The sequence below is a fragment of the Mycotypha africana genome (genome assembly GCF_025528875.1).
Source record: "Mycotypha africana strain NRRL 2978 chromosome Unknown BDF20scaffold_8, whole genome shotgun sequence".
Taxonomy (NCBI): Eukaryota; Fungi; Mucoromycota; class Mucoromycetes; order Mucorales; family Mycotyphaceae; genus Mycotypha; species Mycotypha africana.
Window position 1 is genome coordinate 205,295 of NW_026515732.1, and position 21,332 is coordinate 226,626.

Genomic DNA, 21,332 nt, shown 5'->3' on the forward strand with positions numbered 1-21,332 from the left:
CTCCTAAGTGTCTGGGCATAAGCAGGCGAGCATAGGAAACTAATGGGATTTTTTCCACCATACAAACTGATAGCTAAGTTTCTGTAAGGCTTTGATAAAGGTTTTGGTAGGATGGAATATACGAAGACAGTACCAAATTTTGGACAATATAAGTGTATTCATTATCGTTACCCGACCACGTAATGATAATTGTCTCGGTGAATAAAGTGCCACTTGCTTTTGAACAGATTCTAATAATATATCTTGAACATAATTTCGTTGGTGAGTCGTATAAGGTAAATAGAAGCCTAAATACCGGAGAGGGGAAGAAGAGAACTTAGTACAGAAAACAGAGATATTATGCGACTGTAATAAGGATGTCCAAGACATGGATTTATCCTCTGATAGAGAAAAGGCTTCCGTCTTGTGTTGGTTGAACTGAGCGTTAGAAACTTCTGCGTAGCGTTGAAGGTGCTGATTTAACAGTTGAAAATCATTCGCATCTTTAACAAATGCGCAGACGTCGTCTGCATAAGCGAGACATTTGATTCGCTGTGGTAATCCTTGAACATGCGAGTAATAACCCTGAAATGATTGATCCTGTTGGATAGATAGAAGCAGTGGTTCAAGTACGAGGTTAAAAAGGAGAGGGGATAATGGATCCTCTTGTCTCAGTCCCCGGGTCTGGGCAATATCATCGGTGAAAAACCCGTTGGTGTTGATTTGAACAGTATTGTCAAAGAAAAGTTGTTGAACGCAAGTAATTATTGATACACTAAGTCTTCAAAACTAAAGACTTTAGTGTTCAAATTTCTTCTTGCTTTCGTACAAAATCTGTCTGTCAAAATAGTCTGAAATTCCGTATTTGAACCGTCTTTTTTATTGAAGTCCGATCACACTTCTGGAAAAAAAAAAAAAAAAAAGTATTTCTGATTGAAATAGGGCGAAAAAAGAAGAAAAGGAGAGACGCGTTTCTTAATCCTTCTTTCTTTCTATTTTTCTTGTCTTTTAAGCAAGCAAAGACTATGGATTCCGAAAGTAAATCAATTACCGTTGAAGAAACCTTCACTACGACAACAACAACGACTGCTTCTGACAACATGAGCAGCACTCCCTTTGCTAGTAAAGCATTAACTGACGATTCAATTCCAACAACTACTGTTGATGAATCTGTGGCGGAAAAGAAAAAAACCTCCGGGAATCTTGACAATGATGACGTGAATAACACAAGTACTGACGAAGGAGAATCTCTGGAAGCAGAGATAAATGATGCAGTTGTTGCTTCTGACATTCCTCATGCTGTTGATACTGAAAAAGGCGACTCTGTGATTGTCGAAAAGGAACAGAAGAATGACGATACAGAAGAGGAAAAGACTGCTGTTGGTGAGAAAGATGCTTCGACTGCTGCTGCTGCTGTTGTGGCTGAAAAAACTGAGACATCAACTTCAAATGCTGAATCCAAACTTGAATCGCCATCTTTGACTACTACAAATGAAATGAAAGCAAATGATGTTTCACCTGTTGCTGATATTAACGATCGAGATACTCTGGATATTGATAGAAAGAATCCAATTTTTGAAACAAAAACGTCTACCGAAAAAGATGTAAAATTGCTGGGCGAAAAGGCTGACCCTTTGGCTGATGACGATGTTATTGGTATGGAAGTCTCAGTAGAGAGTCGTAACAATGACAATAAGCCTGCTTCTGCTGTTAGCTTTGCTGAAAATAATGAAGCTGATACGAACGCGACTGCTATTTCTTCACAATCAATGGAAGACGAATTCGATAAGCGAAAAGAAGTTAATTTGGAACGAAGTTTGAACGCAAAACTGGATGTAAATGCGAACTCTGCTGATACTGTTGATGAGGATATTGTTATGGAAGATGGTTCAATAGAAGCTGCTAGAGAGAGCAAAGAAAAAGTTGAAATATTAGAAACAATCACTATTACTGAGCAAGCATTAACAAGAACATTAAGTCAGACAGATAGTGATACCTCTATGGAAGATGATGAAGATATTGGTATAATCACTCCTAATATAGCTAGTGGCGATAACAAACCAGAAAGCGTTATGGAAACGGATAATAATAAGGAATACACCGACGCTAGTGCTGAAAATGAAGATAAGGATGACAATAACAATAAAAGAGATAGTAAGAACAGAAAGAAGGAGAGCAACAGTAGCAGCAATAGCAATAAAGGCAATAAAAAATCTGACAAAAAGAACAAGAAAAGGAAGGCAAATACTGTACCTGAGCCTGTGAAAGAAGAGGAGCCTATTGAAGAGGAAGAGTATGAAGTGGAGGCAATTGTTACCCACAAGATCTACAAGGTAAGAAGGAAGACAAGAAGAAGAAGAAGAAGACGAATATGCGAAGAATTTATATTCTGTATGGATTAGGGTAAAGTCGTAAAGTACGAAATTAAATGGAAAGGATATCCTCCAGAGGATAATACAATGGAAAGCGCCACCACCATTCACGAGTAAATAGCTGTTTATTTTATTGTTACTAAAGAACAGAATAAGGAGACCGGGAAGAGTTAAGGGAGGAGACGCATTATTATTTTGTATACTTGTTTACTTACTCTGCATTTTATATGCCATTTTTACAGTGACGTACCTGACTTATGCATTGATTATTGGAACAGGCAGCCACAAAACGTCTCAAGACCCTCCAATATCCCTAAGCCATCCAAATCAAAAGCTACTACTGACGAACCATCACAGCAGAACAGCAGATCCGAGGAAAATGTAAAGTCAAAGGAAACTTCAATCACAAGTACTGAGGTGAGTGATCGAAAAGAAGACGGCCTCAATGCCAAGGCTGTAGCTGATAACAAAAAGCCGATATCACGACAACAGCAACAACAGAGAGGGAAGAATGTTACAGGTCAGAAGAGAACCCAGGCTGATGTAAACGAGGACGAACCAGAAACAGACGATGCTATGCCCAAAAAATATCAAAAATTGATGGAGCATATCCCACCTTATATGGCTGACTTAAATTATATTTTTCCTATCAACTGGCCAAATGACAAGACAAACTGGAGTCTAGATGTAAAAAAGATATGCGTACAACAATCACCCTTAGATAAAAAGAAACTTTTTTGCTTCATTGAATGGAATAATGGTAAAAGAACGATCCATAATATGAAAGAGGTTCACCAAAAAATTCCAGAGAAGGTAAAACTATAGTGGTAAATGCATCATCTCAATAGAAACACAGATTCGCCTAATTATTTCCTAACTATTATAGTTGATTCAGTACTACGAAGAAAGATTGCAATTTGTCTAACCAAAAAACTATCATTCCTACAGCATAATATATTTATCTATGTATATCCAACATAATTCTAAAGTTTCGTAGAAAACACACATCTACGTTTTTCTTTTTTTCTTTTTTTTTTTTATCTGCTCTCCTCTACTCTATCTTCGAGGGTAAACCATTGACAATACCAAGGAAAAAAAAAAAAAAAAAAAGTAAACTGAATTTTTGCACATGCTGTGTTAATTAAACATCCATGCTGTGTTAATTAAACATCCGCACCAATGACAAAAGATTTTCATCTGTACTTTTCCTGATCTGTGCCTACTTCCCCTGATGGTATTGTTTGTCGTTGATTGATACCATAAAGACTTTGGCTTTTTGAATTCTTTTCCAAACTCTCTCCTTTTCGAAGAAAGAAAAGTTATTTTTGGCAAAAAGAAAAAAAAAAAAAAGGATGAAATTCTTTCCTTCCGTTTTTCTACCTTTTCAATTTTTATAAGCACTCGTCTTTATGTACATTCATCAAAGCTCACCATCGTAATCAATATCTCCATCTGTATATACAATACAATGAATTTATATTTAACAAAGCATCAGAATAACAATAATAATTCTAATACCAGCATTATAGCACGTATAGTAAGTTATAAAAGAAGTCAGTAAAGCGCTACACAGCAGTAATTCAATCAATTCTTCGACTAGTTTGGAGACTCTTTTTGGACACGCGCAATCTTTGTAACAGTGCTTTTGCAAGCCCTTCTGGCTATTACACTCGAGTCTGTTATCTTTTCACACCATGCCAGCGAAATCACTATTATCAATGAACAGAGATTGAATCAGAAAGCATTTGGACAGACGCTAACAATGGTGTATGCTAATGCTCGATCTTTACTCGTTTACTATGCATTATTTATGATTGCTCAACTGTTCACTTTGACACTGGTTCTAGATGCAGTAAAGTTTGATGTGTAGTCATTCAAAAGAGAAGAAATAATAAAAGAAACAGAAGTTCATCGGCAACTAACATTCATACTACTTCATTAGATTTGTCAGAAGAATACAATTCAATTGATTGCCCTTGTCGCCTTTGAACTAGGCATGAGCGCTTACACTATTATTCAATTCCATCAATCCTCAACATTATTCACAAAGTATAATGACGATACGAGTATACAACTTGTCATAGCATTCCTAGGAGAGGACAGTTTACATGCCTCCAGATGGGCCGAAATATCACAAATTTGCGTCATGTGTAGTGCGTCGACTGTCTTTATCTTTTTAGCTTACAAGTTATATTTGGAGTTCGGATGGCAGATATACAAAAAGATAGGAGCCGATCTGGCCATGCGAGGTATATAATATCGCACAATTTCGAATGTAAGGCTAGTGTGTTATTCTACTCACAACGATTTGTTATACATGTACGTAGACCGCTACAAAATGTATCAAATATTCATGATGTTGCTGAAATTTGATTTCTTCTTCTTTATCGGATTCTCGATTCAATACTTGGTTTTATTGATAGTCACTTGGCTACCTGAAGCAGCACAGGACACAAACGCTAGGTCGAGCATTATCAAAGAACTGATTGCTCATATCGTTTCAAGTTGTTTGGTGTCTATAATCATGCTAGTATTAGCGTATTTAGGGGTAACGTTAAAAAAAATCAATAGTTTTGCAGTAATGGGATGGAACGATCACGCCAAAATGAATGACAATATCGTTCTTTGAAATATTGTATATATGTAGCTACGGAGGGAACTCAAATTGCACATGTACTTATTCATTATCTTATCCATGGCAAGTATGGCCTACTTTATCTATATGCTCGTGACCATATCGAAGAATCCAGAACGCTTCTTGGGTTCAAAAGTTTTCTTGACATTCTTCTGCAAGTATACTTTACATGGCAACCTTAGTTTAGATACAGACGTTAATAACAAATTTTTTATCGTTCATATTGTAGTATGTGTTGACATGGTGTTGATATTGGCTTCTGTACCTTCTGCCATCCTTTGTCTTAGAAATTTTAATCAAGGATTACTTCACCATAGTAAGATTTAAGCATAGTACTTGTCATCATGTATTTTTGGATGCTTTATCAGCATTGACTTTGATGTCTACATCTGTATAGTATCACACGGCGGAACTTTTTTCTTGGGTGGCAACCGTCGAGTATCATCCTCAACTACACGAATTTTTGAAAAGTCAAATCAGCCTCGAGATGACGGAGAGGAAATGGAAAGCGCTGAAGGAAGAAATTTGGAAAATGAAAGAATAATAATAAACAGAAGTAGAGGAGAAGAAAGATGGTCCATAGAATAACTATAGTCATGGTTTGGTTTGCTCAATTATCCTGAACTATAACATTTAAATCAATTGATACCAGCAAAATAAGTGCCTATTAGTCTGGCTGAGAGTTTATCGAACAGAAAAATTTAAAGTCGTTTGCCTGCAACAGAACAGAAGAATAACATAAATAGAAATATAATAAACAGAATGGCAGAAAAGATAGCCCAAGCTCTTTTGACCAATATTTTCTTGACTTGGTATTGTAAGATGGAATTGAAATGAAAAGGAACTGTTTCGCTATTTCATAAAGTAATATAGCTATATTAGAGACTTTGTTTTTGTTGAAACACGTTGTAAATTATATTCATGATCTTCTTATACCTGATATTGAATAGGAGTACCCAAAGCGGATCTACGCCGGTAACTGAAGAAACCATACAAAACACACCCAAACTTATAGGCAATAAACCCTGATGCGTAAAATAACACATGAATAATATATACTTTTCGTTAGCATCCGTTTGTAGTCTGTATCAAATATTAACCAACTCACCCATAATCGTTTATGCCATGGTTGTATGTTTAAAAAGATCAATGAAAATTCCATGGAAAAGCCAATCCATAAGCTCATCAATCCTACCACAAATCGTCCAATTTGTTGAGGTAAGGTTAAATTCATCTTGACTTTGTATTTGATGAAGAGCGGGTAAGTGAGCTTCAACAATATCTGGTGATAAAGGTAGTTTTGTGCTTCATCAAATATATCCAATGTAATAAGAACTTCGTCACTGTCTCCTTCTATTGCTGTTCTACTTATATTTGCAAAATTTTCCATCTTATTTTTGATGGCTTGCTTGATTTGTGATGGTAATTGAGTAATTTCTTTCTCTGCGCTCGGAGCAATATACTTTAAATAGATGCGGTCTAGTATATTCAACAAATCGGTGTGTGTGGGTGGAGGAACGCGTTTCTTGTGCGGTTTTGTTGTTGCTCCTGGTGTTAGTTTATCCATTCGATTTTGACTCATGCTGCTATTGTAGAGACTGTCATAGCTGCCAGACATTGTTGTTAATGCAGTTGTCGCCAAAGAAGGCCTTGGATCAGCGGTTTCAGCAGCGATAGTGCTAATAGCAGTTGTAGGTGTAGCAGTAGCTGCTGACATGGCTGAATTGTCTGTTATGGTTTGCTGCTGCTGCTGCTGATTCACCTTGTTTCTGTATTTCAGATATTTTTTATGTAAAATATGCGCTTGAGACACATCTAACCAGAAATCTAATACATGATCCATTTTCAACCGATCACGCAATATGATATAGTAATTGTAGAGGCAAATAGGTGGTCGTGTCCTTCTGTGAAGTACGTCATCTAACGTTGGTAAAGTGGAATAAAAGTCTTCTTCTTTTTCTTTCTCTTCGTCTTCTAAGGTCCCCTTCTGACCATTTTGTATGGCTGATATAGGTGGAGGATGGTGCCAAGTATTAAGAGTGAGGCTGTTTATACCTTTTTCCTCGCTCATATTGGTATCAGTCCTGGTTGTGGCATTGAAGAAGCCCATTATATCTATATAGTATGGGAAATGTTAGGTTTAACAGAGAGGAAAGGAATGAGAGAGAATTTGAAAGATAGAATTGAAAGTAGAGGACTAAGTTGTGGAAGGAATGACAAATACGCTCAAAGGTATGCAGTAAAGATAATGGTGCTAATGATGATGTATGATAAAAGAAAAGAAACATTCATCAGTGAGGATAGTAAAGAGAAAAAAAAAAAGTTTAAAAAAAGTAAATAAAACGTTTACTTTCTCGCTTATCATAGTTTGAGGGGAATAAGCAAAGAGGTTATATTAGGTATAAGTGCTCCAAAAGTGTTATATTTACTATATAACGAATAAAGGAGACAAGTCAAAGGCTATATGCTTTGGATAAACGACGACAGCAGAAGGAGGTTATTGTTTCATCAAAATTCTGCTTCCTAATAAGGAGCATTGATTTTTCGCTGATTACAAGAAAATCGACATTTTTACTTTCCATTTTCGCCTTTTGTGTGCCTGAACACAATTTATATAACAGATAAGAGACTGTCGACATCTGACAAAACGACTTGTCAGTAACATGAAATGACTTTGTACAATACCATTTCCACAACTTCCAGCCAGGATAACCAGAGATGTCCATATGCAGCAGCATTACCACCAGATCCTCTAGAAAGGTTCGGCTCAGCTCATCTCGACCAAGATATCTTTGGAGTTACGGTTTCTCGACTAAGCCTAAAGCAGCAATTAGGTATGCTTCTAAACAATGAACAAACCACTTATGAAGGAATGAAAGGCTAATGATGGTGGCATTGTTAAAAAGAGTTTGTTAGAAATATATTATTGATAACAACAAGTCAAGTGTCTATAACTTGCTGTATGGTTGTGTTCATAAGTCAAATATGCCCTCTCTATGATTGGCTAGAAGAGAGGTTCGTTTTCATATTAACTTACATACATTTGACAGGTTCACGCAACTTAAAACAGACAAACCCTGGAATAACATAGTATTTGGGTTTGGTGGATTCCTTTATTATCTATTTTCACCTTAGGGGTCATCTTTATATGGCAGCTTTACACACAATATTTTCAACTGACAGATCCAAGCCGAGTAGTGTTATTGTCATTATTCACCGTCTGTACAAGCATTTTCGTTTCAAGTGTCGGTAATTATTGAGAAAAAGGCATAATGACTAGCACTGCCAAAAGAATGAGAACTGATCGAAGGCGAATATGTGACTATAGTTGCCAAGCTATTTTATGTGGAAGGATTATCGATTATTGTTATGACATTATTCGGTCTTTTTGGATTGATATTTTATACCACCTGCCAGCATAAATATCAATTTTCTGGCTTTTTACCATTGTGAGTTTCACTGATTTGGATTGGGATATGGCATGAATGTTAATTGTTAAGTTATATTTGATGATAGTGTCATTGGGTTGGGCGGTGTTTCCATAGGTTCTTTATTCTCAAGGTACTTTGTATTGGAAATGGATCCTCTAGAGATCTTATTCCCATTGTCACTCTCCAGCTTCATCTTGATATACCTCATACTTGAAATCTTTTTCTACTTTAAACAGGTGACAAAGGAGGACTATATTTTAGCCAACATTTTATTTTTTATCGATATTTTATATCCTATACGATTTATACATCATTTCTGTGAACTAACAGACAATTTAGATATTTTCCATCAAGATCATAATTTTGTTTAATAGAAAGAATTGGAGACTATAAATACTAGAAAAAAAAAAAAGGAAAAAATTGTATAGATAAGCATAGAAAGAGGACTACCAGTCTTTCTTGATGTCAAAAGACCAAGTCCATTCCATGTGTGACACACCATCATCGTCAACAAATTTGGATTTAGCTTCATAATGTCCTCTAGCTAACATACCGCTGGGTGCTTCTTCAGATGCGAATTTCTTTTCATAAGCATCGGGTGAAGGACCATAACTGCCGATCATTTCTTCAGTTTTGTCAACTAACAGAAAGAGTACGAAATGACGTGTTATTGTGTTGTATCAGAAAAGCTTTGTTTGTCACACAGAAGTGAACTATTCGTTTACCTCTGATGCCCTTTCTCTTGACGACCTGCAAATATTTCAAACCAGAAACAACGTCATGTTGAACTCTGAATTTAACCTTCATACGATACTCAACGCCTTCCTTAATTGTGAAAGGTGTGTTTTTGGCTTGATCGAGAGCATCTAAAAACCAAATGGTTAGCTCTATCTCATTACTTGTAGTACAACTGCGAGTGAAATAATACTTACGTTGGGTAGACAGATCAACACGGACATCTTCACGACCTTCAACTTCAAGAGCAATGTATTCAACAACAACCTATTTGTTGAAAGAGATCGTGTCAGAAAGACAATGGTTGAGATAGACGCGCAAATAAAACGAGGAGTGGCAAAGTAAGGATGGGTGCATATTCACAATGACGCGAAAGTAGCAAAAATATAGACTTTTTTTTTTATGAAAGAGCAGTTGAGCCCCCACCCCCTCTCTCGTCTTGTTTCTTAACGACTCCTACCCCTCCCTTCCACCCCAACCCCCGTCCTCCTTCCATATCCTATTTCTTCTTGAATACTACTTACATTACGAGGATCATCTTTGGGACCAGCTAAGCAACGTTGAGTAAAATAATTTAGTTCATACTCATACTATAGCCATGACTTAAATACGACTTTACTATAGTTGGCGGACTTGTTCAAGCCAAGAGATGCTTTCCATTTGTTCAAGGACTCATCTTGAGCATCTAAGTTTTGGTATTCAGCAATGGACTTTTTTTCACCTGGTTTATAACCAGAAGTTTGAGTAGGTGTAAGGTCATCGTCCTCGTGACGTTGATTGTTTTGGTTATCACTGGCAGTCATCATATATTGTATAGTAGAACTCTGTGTCTCAGAAAGAGTAGGGGAAATTAATGAAGAATCAAAGTTTGAGAGAAAAGAAAAGAAAAAGGAAGAAGAAAAGGGAACCGAGTTATTAATGGGTCCTATGCTGCTACTGTTGTCGTGTGTGCGTGTGTGTGTGTGTGCGAGAGCTGAGAAAATATTTAATTATTTGCAGCGAAAAAGCAGACTTCTCGCACTCTTTTTTTTTTTATTTTAATAAAATGCGTTTTTTGCTGTTGTGCAAGCTTCCAATTAACTTAGACCTTTTTTTTTTCAGTTTCAGGGCAAAAAAAAAAAAAAAAAAAAAAAGTCAGTTACTAATTTCTTGTATATAATTTATGATTGATGATAGAAAAGAATACGACTATGTCTACTTCATTAACATAAAATAATAGCAGGCAAATGTACTGAAGGCATACATTATCATCGACTTTGCTGTTGTCTACCATTAATATACATCTTAAAATGGGGAGGGGAGGGGAGGGGCATACTCGCACACATAACCTTCAACCTACACAAATCAAAAGACGCATGGAAGCTTTACTTTTTTGGTAATTGCAGTTAATAATCTTTCTATCCCCCAATTTAACGTTTTCGTTCTATCGCCATTCCTTTAAACGCATCATATAACACATCATTAAAAATAGATTTTCTTTTCCCGTTTCATTACAACTTCTTTATTCATCAAGAATAGGTAACATGATTTCAAAAATAAACGGTATCACAAAGCAATAAGAAAACAGAGAAAAGAATAAATACAGCAAAAATAAATGGCAGATAAAAGAAATACTTAAACTACGACTATCACCGTCAATTTTCCTTCTTCCAGCTTGGCTCTTTCAAAGGGTTCATCTGTGAGCATTTGACCAGATTTGCATCTTATTTGCGGCAAGTTGCTGACTTTTGTTACAGTCATTAATCGATCTACAATCTTCGACTTCAATTCGTCTAACGAACTTGTCATGGGTATCTTGATAGCAAACATTTCATCGCGATACATTATTTTCACCTTCATCATTTTATTGCTGTTGTTGTGAGTTTCTGTTAACTCAGAAGGGTGTTGCTGTCTCTGTGGCACATGATGATTCTGTTGTTGTTCATGACAATGAGCTTGTGATGAGGGTTTTGTAGATGTAGTAGGTGTGGTGGGCGTAATAGGAGTGAATATAGAGGAGGATGGTGAGGATGTGGATGATGTGGGTGACGAGGCTGGCGCTGTTTCTGCTGCTGCTGTAGTCTGCACTTTAATACTAGGATCGATGTCTGTTTCAATATCTCCTTCGTGCAGTCCAAATAATTGTTCCTGAACCAAGTAATGATGGGATAGATAACTTGGTAAATTTAATAAATCATGGCAATACTTTGATAAATCTTTTGCACGATCCGCTAATATAACAAAGAGTGAGGGAGTTAGTTTCCGCGTTGATCGATAAAGCATAATTAAGGAGGAGTATCCAAACATATTTAATATTCATTTAAACGTATAAATTGAACTTTCTATCTTATTATTTATACTTTACCTGTAATGTCCTCATTGACAGTATCAAGAGGTCCAGGCATATACGGTAAGATTCGTCCACTATGACCTTTGTTTTGAGTACTTGCTGTTTTGCCTGCCTCGACAGGAAAGGCTTGTAGGAAGAGTATTTGAAAATCATAAAAATCTTCGTAAAGTCGATAAAGAACTCTATACTTTCCGTTCTTCTTGAGTTTAGCAAAAATGATGAACCAGTAGTGCTCTCCTTCCAGAATATAGGAATCGATATAAGCCGATATAACAATATTGTTACTAGGTTGAGCTCTACTGTTGCCGTTGGATAAAGACGGAACCGATAATGAAGGCGTAGGTAATGTTTCTGCTGTTGCTGCTGTTGCTATTATTTGCTTACTACCACTGCTATTACTACTATTCAATTCATCGTCTCGTCGTATTTCTACAAAGGAGACGGGAATTAATCCAGGACCACCTAATCTTCCAATAGGTTTCGCAATAAACCATTCTGAATTCGATTGAGCCATAATCATAATAGGTTCGCCTGCTTTTGCATTCAATTCATCTGATCTCTCTGCTTGAAAGTCATAAAGTACAATGCCATAGATCTGTTGCTGGTGTGGATGTTGTTGAAACTGTAACTTTTTCTGCTGTTGATCATTGCTGTTCGATTTTGTGATCGTTTTATTTGTAGTATTCATAGTTGCAGTAGTTGCAGAATGGTTTTTTTCCACCAATTCGAAATAACTCCTTGGTACTAATCCCCGTGTATTATTAATAGGATTGAATGCCTCATAATAGCTATCATATTGATGAGGATACTGCTGTTGTTGACCCTTGACAGGGCGGTTGGATAGAAAGAAAAAATCGCCCTTTTCGAATGATAATTCATAAGGTGATTTAGCCGTATAGTCATAAAGTGCTTTTATAACTGTGGTTGATTTTGTTGCGAAAAATGAAGTAGATGAACTGTTATTGGCAGCAGCAGAAGCAATGCTTGTTGGTATGGTATGCAAGGACGGATGTGCATGATGAACATGATGAACAACGTTGATAGGTGTTGAAATATGCTGTTTTACGACGCTTACACGTGCAGAACGCAAATGATATGGTGGCTTTACTTTTTCCTTTGCTGGATACGGTAGCGTAAACATGAACAAAGAATGAATGCTTTTTTTCTTAACAAAAAAAAAAGGGAAAAAGAAGAAGTTAAAAAATAAAATAGAATTCGCAAAGCAAAGAAAAGACAAAAAGCAAAAGAAAAGATTTTATTGCATGTTCATTGTGTCTGTTGCATCTTAAAAAATGGATATGAAATCCCCCTTTCGTGTAACTGGTATTTCATGGTATTTTCGCAATCTAAAATTTTACATTTTAATGCTAAACTGAAGGATATTACTGCTGCTCTTCCGCAACAGCAGTAAAGGCATTTTTAAACGCCATATAATATGCTCAAGCACATTTAGCAACATGAAGATAGCTGCCAGTCCTTGAATGAGGTATATTCATTTGCTCAATGATAGAAAACCCAAAAAAGAGATTGACGTAAAACAACGTGCTATGGTATTTAAAAGGGAAAAGCATTACCTAATAACCTAATTTGAACAGGAAAAGCACCCTTATTACATAATATAGTTGTTGGAATACTTCTTCCCTTGGTTATAAGTAGTTGAGAATGGCCCATTACACAGCATGTGCTTTGTGTTTCCTTGCATTGGCAAAAGTTGATTGTAGCGGTCCATTTTTCTACAAGAACAGAAAAAGTGAATTATTGCTTTAGCAGCTGTACTCTCATGAATCATTCATTTAATAGATGTTATCACAAGTTTACTATGAACTGCTAGTTCCAATCACTAAAAATAGCAAGGTTGAGGATGATAGAATAGTCTACCATGATGATTTTAGTTGTCCCAATTAATATACAATTAAGAAAAGAATATTTTTGAACTATACATAACAATTAAGAGAAAAGGCTATTTATAAAGTGGTATATTTCTGATTTCTATTTTACAATTTCTTTGTTTCTACAACAGCTCTTGTTGTCGCTGGTATTTCAGCCATGAATATATTGACTTGGCAGATGCTTGATCGTTGACTTGGGTAAATGCCTTCATAAATAGATTATAAGTAGCTTCGTTAGGTTCTTTGACATTTACAAAATAGTCTATAAATCCGCCCTCGGCCTTCTTTCTGCTGCTGGTATCATTAGAATTCAGCAATGTATGCCAAGCCGGTATGCTTAAAGTAGATATACTCGTCGGTGAAGTGGTTGAGTGTACTAATGGTATATTCTCTATTGTATGGCGAGTATAACCTGTCACCGATTCAAATAAATTCCAAATTTTATCACTTGACATACATTTGGCGTATTCTTGTTGGAAATTTTCTCTCACTTTCCATTGATGTTGGTATTTCAGTAATTTCAATGCTGATACAGTTTTCGGATTCAGATGTAAAAAGCATTGTACCAGCATATTAAATGTCACAATATCTAATTTATCTCTATGATCTTTGACGAAATTTTCCACCTTATCCCATTGTGCTTGGCGGATCCAACCGCTAAGCAATGTATTGCTAGTATACAAGCGTACGTTGCTGTTATTATCCCCTTTGTCTAATACTTGCTCCTTGATCATGACGTCAAACAGTTGATGAGCTGCATCCATATTACCACAATTCACAAATGTTTTGATCAAAATATTGTATGTAACTAGATTAGGTTGCAATCCTTGTTCTAACAGTCGCTCATAAATCCGGCTGATACGGTTAATATCAGGTCGGGGCAATTGAGAAGCATAACCATTCAATAATACATTGAAAGCCGCCAAATTTGGCTGCTCCTTCTCAAATGGCTCATCAAGAAATCGACATTTTCGATAACACATCTCATGCCACGTTCGTTCCAGCAAATCCATTCTATTATTCAATGTTGCAGCTGACATCATAGCGCGATAAATACGACTATCACCTCCACGTGCACGTGCTACGGCATGGCCACCCTCTCGAACATATCGATAGAGCATATGCGCCTCCCGACATTCACCACGATGACCCAGTTTTGCAATGATACGCGCCATTTTTTCAGCGTCTAAATAGACATGCAGTGTACTTTCCATGATCCGCAGTGATTTGACGATCTGACTACCATAGATTAATGGGTACCCAGACTTTTCAGATTCGAGTCGACACAGATTGAGAGTAGTTTTATAAATATGTGTGGGAGTCATTTGATTTCTGAGTGATTTCAATAATTGAAGGCTGCTATCGATGTCGTGCTTGGCTAAATGAGCCGTAAGAGCACATGAAACCAATTTACGATGCGTGTTCATCGTTTGTCGACCATATTGTTGTTCCAAAGAAACGTAATATTGGATCAGAGAGTTCCATTGACCTGCTTGTAACAGTCCTTCCAATAATGTTGCGTAAGTATCCAGGGTAATTTTACACTGCTGCTGCTGTTGTTGTTGTTGATGTTGTTGATGCTGTAGCCATGTCCAACCTTTTTCAAATTCTTTCCTACGTATAAATCCTTTAATCATCGATAAAGGATCAATGAAGATTCCTTTTCCTTTGGCTTCAATTTCTAATTGATATACATCCTCACACGGCAATAACTTGACGAACGCATTACATAATGTACGGCTCAAATTCTCACTTTTCCCTGTTGTTGTTATTGTAGATTGTTCTTTCAGTATTTGATACAGCTCCTTCGCTCTTTCCGGTGTTATAATTTGAGAATAAGACTGATCTAAAATAACACCAATTGTTTCTGCATCAGGTTGAATATTTGAATTCTTCATCCATTGAAGAATTGATTTAAACTGTTGCTGATCGCTGCCGCTCAATTGGATTAGGGCATTGCATGTTTTCACCGTTGGCTGGACATATGGATGGGCTAACCGAATCAAATTGAATAAATCTTGCTGCAAAATGGGTATTCCACTCAGTACTCCTTGCTGTTGCATTACGGCATACTGTTCTACGAACGTTTCTAAAGATTTTGAAGTTAGAGGCACATTAGTACCATCTACAGGTATAAGTGCATGTCCATCGGATATTGAAGTTGACGGTGAAGGTAATGGTAAATAGGTCAAAAAACCTTGCCATAACACTTGAGTTATATATAGTTTTGAGTTCGCATGCCATTTTGCATGATGTTGTTGCTGTTGGCTTTCAATAAACTCATCTGTCAATTTCAAAGCTGCATCAAAATTGTGATTTTGAATCAAGAAAGGTAATATTAGCGCTAGGCATTGAGAAACGACAGGTTGAAATTTTAATCGAGGATGACTATGGATATCTCGAAAAATTTGAATGGCGGTTGGTATGTCCTGACAATTGATGACGGCTTGCATATACTGTATATAAGAGCTCATTTTCAACCGATAGTTGAACTTGTAGGTATTGAAGGTATTGCGTACCTTGTTGATTTGTTTGGTATGGCTGTAAGCTTCCAGGGCTGTCAAAAACATTTTTGGTGAAGGTCTGGTGTTATTGAAACTTTCGAAAACTTCAATTACCTGCGTCCATTGTGCCTGATTGCTTAGTGATGACATCAGATCTTCCCAATGCTTTGTGCTCAACGTGGATGATGTCGGTATACCCAATGGTTTTGTTTGTGGTAGCTGTGATACTTGTGTTAGCGGAGACCGTTGATGTTGCTGTTGTTTACACGAGAATACATATGCCTGCTCTTCTGCTTGTTCATCTAGAAATCGTGGTTCGTTAGGAGTCGTTGTAGCTATCTTCATACTCGAAGAAATAAAGCGACTCTGAATAGTAGCAAGGGTAGGCGGGGGTAGAATTGTTCCTCGAGTCGTTGTAGAGTGAATGAGCCAGGCTTTTTTACATCTTTGTAATGAACGTAATGGCTCTTTAAACTGAACAGACATGTCAGTTTATTTCTCTTCGAAATGAGTCAAGTAGTCAGTGTCAAGCACTTTTATTTTTTTTTTAGCTTGAGCACGTTTTTTCTCTCTTATTGTAAGAATAAAATATAAAGGCAAAAGTAGGTTTCAACTGTCAAGTCTACCACCCACCCCCACTTTTGCGCCTATCAAATTGGACTGGCTTTCATTACCCCAGATTGAATACCTTTTCGGGCTGTCATTCAGGTACAGTTGTTCCAATGCCGAAGGGCGGTATGATTTCTGTTTACGGAGCTTCGAGCCGGAAATTGACAGAATAAGACAAAGGAATTCAATGAATAGAAGCCATAAGTCTTTATCAGGTTGAAGTAGCTCTGCTAGTCTAAGAGATACAATGTTATCACAGCTTACTTGAATTTTGAAGTAAGAGAGTGCAGATTGTAGGCTTGTTTGGTACGAGAAGTAATCAAGATCGAAGTAGAGATAGAAGTGTTATAACCTGGACGCAAGAGAGCGGTTTGTTCTTAAAGAATAGAGATAGAGGGGAGCTTTTTAGTGAATACTGGTAGAGACATGAAAGAAATGTACCTTGCGGCCGTACATAAAAAAAGAAAAAATTTAGGCGCTTTTTCTTTCCAAATTACAAAGGCCAAACGGTGAGTTTTGTTAATTTTTCATTTGTTCCTACCAATATTCCTGACGTGTTTGGTGAGACTACGACTAAATACTTGAGTACATATAAACAGGTAGAAAATACATTATACCGCGGTCTATCTATATTACATCTGAGAAAGGTTATGTACAAGCTTACAACAAGATAGAGAATTGAAGATAAACAGTACACAAGAAGCATCTGAACCTGAGATTAGTGGCTAGCATACGTGTCCCCACAATAATTTATTGTAAAATGTTAGTTTCTACCAAAGACATCTATGATACAATGCCAGTATCTGCACTTGAAGTTTGAGACTCAAAAAGCGGTTAAGACATTCTTCGTTTGACTATCCACAGATCACAGTAGAATAGGCACAGTACATTTCATCTTTTATTTCTGAGTTTGCCAATTTCCGGCTCTAACCTCTATAAAGATGGAACACCCTTCAGCATTGGAACGGCTATGGATGTACAAAGAAGGCAAAAGAGATCCATTAGAAAAATAGTTAACTGTTTTAAGCAGTAATCGGTTGGTGCGTTTTTGATTGCTTCTCTTCGAACATAACACCGGGGAAATCTATATTATTCTCTTCATTTTCGATGATTTTGGATACGGCTTCTTCTACATGATTACACACGATATGGGCAGGGTAATCTTCTGCATTGTGCTTAGGACCAGTGAAGACACCGGTACGAACAAGGCAGCTGATCCATCCATTGGCATTAGCACCCTTAATATCTGCAGCAGGATTATCACCAATGGCATAGATACGTTTCACATTACGAGGTAATATTTTTTCAGCAAACCTGTAAGTAACAGCATGGGGCTTTCCAAACGAAATGGAGTTCAGAGGACGCTTTGTGAGTTCTTTATAAAGTGCCTCTAAAGTTATTTTCATAGCTCCTTGTCCTAGACGTGGAGCTGGGAAGTCAGTACTCCAAATCTATATTTAAGAATAGAAAAATAGATATCAGCTATCGTTTGTATGATCAGCTATTGTCTCTTACCACATACCAGATCATTCTATACATAAACAGAAAATCGAACGCGTTTGGTAATTTTTTAATGAGTACATTTCTTTGGGAAGTAGTTGTTGTTCACCTTTCAACTTACACAAGACCAATACAGAGGTATTTCCTGAGCTTCGTAAGTATCCTTTCTAGTACCCACAATACCGTCTTTTGAGCAAAGCACATCCAACATAATTTGAACATCTCTTCCCACTGGCCAGCAACAGAATGATCTTCAATAATTTGATGGCTATTTACAAATGTAATTGACTGTGTACACTTACAATCAAAACTATCATTGAAGACAAATACTGCGTGAATAGGTTCTTTTGAAAAATTATAGGTTTTCTATAAAACAAGGCCTCAGTACACCAAGTTACAAGTAACTGTTTGAACAGAGGTAAAGAAACTCACTTCGCCAAAATACTCAGGTTTAGGTAGGGAGTAAGGAGATACAGAGCTATTCCAGCACATAATATCATGAGGAGTCACAGCCTCTTTAAACCCATATCTTTTTTGGTTATCAAACGGTTAGATTGATCGTCAGCCGTAAAACTTTCTGTAACAACCATCGATATAAATACCTTTTTGCTACTTCAGCGCAATTTCGTGCTTTACCGCCCACTACTAAAACCTTCTTCGATTCGTACTGTTTGGCTAAACTTTTCATGGGTGAGTGAGACAAGATGACTTGATCTGGGTTGATCTATCAGATATACTTGTAAGCTTTATGTATGTTTATAGATATTATACTTTGATCTATTGTAATATTACCTCAACACCCAACAAATCACTGATTTGCTTCGCCTTTTCTTCTTCAGTAACGCCACCACCGTTCGTCAATAAAACATAAGGAATACGTCTATTATAGATTAATTGGTTAGACGGCAAAGGCAAAAAGAATAGTTGATATGTATTAAGCGCCGTTACCTTTTAACAGGATTATCCCCATTTAATAACTTTAAAGCACTGAACAAGAATGTGTCAGAAATAAGCTATCTACTGTTATTCATAGCGGAGAGTGCAAGCGACAATAGCTCTTACCGTGTGGCCTCTGGAATAGGTTTTTTGCCCTACAATTGTCAAATGTTTGGTTTCAATACAGCTCTTTTTTTTTGAGGAGGGTGGCAGATAAATTTTTAAATTTTTTTTCCAGGCATAGAGCGACTGAACTTAATAGTTTACCTTGATCAACACTCCGTCGATGTCAAAAGCGAATGCATAATTGGTCGTCGTATAGCTCGGTTGAACAGTTGTAAAGCGCCTCTGTTTAGAAACAGATTTTGCAAAGACATTCAAAAGAGATCTACTACTATTCTTCAACAGGATCATCAAGGCAATGTCAATCTTTGACAAAAGGGAAATTCAGAAGTTAAAAGCTGATAGTGAATGAGTACAAGGTGTGGGGCGGAGAGATTTTTTTCCGCCCCATACTGGGTGGTTACATTAGGAACAGGAAGGTTGGTGGCTATCCATTCATAGATATTACAGTAAGCAAGATCACTGTTGGCACAAGCCATATCAACAATGGGATACTGAGCATAGTCTATGTAATTTGTGCGAATTGCAGCGAGGATACACTATTTGGATATGATGGAATTGAGAAGGTTTTATAAAGGTTATTTTATGTTCAAATTACCGACAACCAATAATCTGGATTGTCTTCATTACAATTAAGCTGGCAGTGTAAATTAAGGCGAATTTTGCAAGAAAATTTTGAAAGCTAAATTAATTTACTTACAATCGAAAATGAAGACGCAAAGGAAAGTAATATGCTGTATTATCATTTCATTATAGTAAAAAAAAAAAAAAAGGTTATAATGGATATAGAAAACGGTTTTGCTTAGTGTTCGAAAATAATTACAAAATATAACCTTGATACTACAACGGAACAAACCATGAGACCGTAAAAACCATCTGATGAGAAAAATTCAAAACAATCTAAGGTACCAGTAAAATCGTAAAAACTTTCTCTGAAATGCAGCGCGTTAGTGGCAGAAATAAGCAGGTGGTATTGTAATAAATGATATATGTTTCAAAAAAATTGTATGAAAGCGTTGAATCCTGACATCTTACTTAAACGTGAATGCCATTAAGCTTGACCCAAGGGTACGATACTATATCCGCTGCAAATTTCTAATGGTCGATTATTGTCATTGATTTGCATTGAGTTATATTATCGGTAACGCGTCTGCCTGCAATTAAAGGGCCAAATATTTTATAGCGTGATACGTTTCTTTGTTCCCTCCTGACTATGCTTTTCAATCTCCATGTTACCTGTCTTTTTTTCTAGAATCGCTGCATACTTTCATTTAGACAATACAATTCATTAAGAGCTCAGAAAGTAGCACTATGGTGATGAAAGCAGCACCTTTAAGGTACAAACTCGTCCAATTCATTCATAGCAATGGCTTGATAGCCTATTCTACATTGTCTTAGTGTTTTATACAGCATAGGAAGCCCCTAAAAAAGCTAATTACATTCTTATTCTTCGTAACGAGATGAGGCACTAGCTTTCAACCTTCTCGGCTTTTTGCATTTTAATGCTTTTTCTTTTTCAGGCATCGTTTTTTTGCCCTTATTCTTGGCGTTTCCTTCCGTTGAGAAGGTTGATTGTGCTTTCATGATAAGGTATTTATGTAATAAAAGTTGGTAAGAAAGGAAACGTAAGAAGAAAATTGAAACTGATGAATTTTAAAAGTGGAAGTGCTTAGTCCAAAAATGATTAATTCCAACGTGTCAAAGTAGATATGATCCATGACAAAGAATTAGATGGTTGGATGTTTCATGGTGTTTGAGAACACCATTACAAATAATTCCTGAACAAGACGCTTAAGCGTCAAAATGATATTCAATTTCTTCTTCATAGTAGCATAAGAAAAGTCCATTGTATGCCTTTTTCTCAATATCAATGCATTAACGGCACTAAAGAATTATGGTGACTTATACTCGTATGAATCCAACTCCAAGCCGCGCCTTCACTCTATTGACTGTTGAAACATCAGCAATACTATTACTAGCGGCTACATTTCGAAGGTTTTCCTTTATTTTGTGAATGCTTTTAAAAAAATTACTGTTCTTTTCTCTTAAAGTGTTAAAGTTTGTACTGCACCCAAATTCTTAGTTTAACATAATTTCATCAACGAATAATCCTTGAATATCAGTAAAAATGATTGAAAATGTTAATCACACACAAGACTTGTAAATTCTTGCAAAAGCATTGCACTACTTGGATTGATTGGCTTACAGACAAAACGTACAGTTTCGCGCTAAATTTTCGGTTCTTTATTTATATATTTACTGCCTAACTTCTTCTTTTAGTTTGTTATTG

General features: G+C 36.6%; 7 protein-coding genes across 7 annotated transcripts; 3 read left to right on the plus strand and 4 right to left on the minus strand.

The window, feature by feature from the left end:
- The first annotated feature begins 911 nt into the window (after positions 1-911).
- BDF20DRAFT_881242 (uncharacterized protein) lies at positions 912-3,432 on the plus strand. The gene is made up of 4 exons (XM_053081660.1): positions 912-2,312; positions 2,382-2,464; positions 2,594-3,164; positions 3,238-3,432. Exons 1-4 carry the CDS (start codon positions 1,005-1,007, stop codon positions 3,274-3,276), a joined length of 2,001 nt encoding a protein of 666 aa, XP_052933905.1. The 5' UTR covers positions 912-1,004; the 3' UTR covers positions 3,277-3,432.
- A 596-nt stretch (positions 3,433-4,028) lies between these two features.
- Positions 4,029-5,654, plus strand: BDF20DRAFT_635777 (uncharacterized protein). The gene is made up of 5 exons (XM_053075925.1): positions 4,029-4,203; positions 4,294-4,600; positions 4,679-4,899; positions 4,999-5,140; positions 5,216-5,654. Exons 1-5 carry the CDS (start codon positions 4,114-4,116, stop codon positions 5,311-5,313), a joined length of 858 nt encoding a protein of 285 aa, XP_052933906.1. The 5' UTR covers positions 4,029-4,113; the 3' UTR covers positions 5,314-5,654.
- Positions 5,378-7,180, minus strand: BDF20DRAFT_635653 (uncharacterized protein). The gene is made up of 3 exons (XM_053075923.1): positions 6,095-7,180; positions 5,923-6,011; positions 5,378-5,838 (listed from the first exon to the last, which is right to left on the minus strand). Exons 1-3 carry the CDS (start codon positions 7,094-7,096, stop codon positions 5,688-5,690), a joined length of 1,242 nt encoding a protein of 413 aa, XP_052933907.1. The 5' UTR covers positions 7,097-7,180; the 3' UTR covers positions 5,378-5,687.
- Positions 7,181-7,375: 195 nt separating this feature from the next.
- BDF20DRAFT_635750 (uncharacterized protein) lies at positions 7,376-8,760 on the plus strand. The gene is made up of 6 exons (XM_053075924.1): positions 7,376-7,820; positions 7,893-8,001; positions 8,122-8,231; positions 8,315-8,435; positions 8,503-8,547; positions 8,654-8,760. Exons 1-6 carry the CDS (start codon positions 7,655-7,657, stop codon positions 8,655-8,657), a joined length of 555 nt encoding a protein of 184 aa, XP_052933908.1. The 5' UTR covers positions 7,376-7,654; the 3' UTR covers positions 8,658-8,760.
- A 103-nt stretch (positions 8,761-8,863) lies between these two features.
- Positions 8,864-12,622, minus strand: BDF20DRAFT_823605 (uncharacterized protein; the record flags this gene model as incomplete). The annotated part of the gene is made up of 11 exons (XM_053077812.1): positions 8,864-9,057; positions 9,143-9,207; positions 9,346-9,419; positions 9,677-9,702; positions 9,772-9,944; positions 10,351-10,418; positions 10,878-11,039; positions 11,220-11,362; positions 11,497-12,038; positions 12,111-12,437; positions 12,489-12,622. 11 exons carry the CDS (start codon positions 12,620-12,622, stop codon positions 8,864-8,866), a joined length of 1,908 nt encoding a protein of 635 aa, XP_052933909.1.
- An 870-nt stretch (positions 12,623-13,492) lies between these two features.
- On the minus strand, positions 13,493-15,940 carry BDF20DRAFT_824041 (uncharacterized protein; the record flags this gene model as incomplete). Its single annotated transcript, XM_053077852.1, has 2 exons — positions 13,493-15,391; positions 15,437-15,940. 2 exons carry the CDS (start codon positions 15,938-15,940, stop codon positions 13,493-13,495), a joined length of 2,403 nt encoding a protein of 800 aa, XP_052933910.1.
- Positions 15,941-17,189: 1,249 nt separating this feature from the next.
- Positions 17,190-19,814, minus strand: BDF20DRAFT_881326 (HAD-like domain-containing protein). The gene is made up of 10 exons (XM_053081661.1): positions 19,187-19,814; positions 19,046-19,074; positions 18,932-18,970; positions 18,776-18,863; positions 18,586-18,707; positions 18,416-18,512; positions 18,286-18,349; positions 18,105-18,214; positions 18,006-18,014; positions 17,190-17,934 (listed from the first exon to the last, which is right to left on the minus strand). Exons 1-10 carry the CDS (start codon positions 19,331-19,333, stop codon positions 17,506-17,508), a joined length of 1,134 nt encoding a protein of 377 aa, XP_052933911.1. The 5' UTR covers positions 19,334-19,814; the 3' UTR covers positions 17,190-17,505.
- Between the last annotated feature and the right edge of the window lie 1,518 nt (positions 19,815-21,332).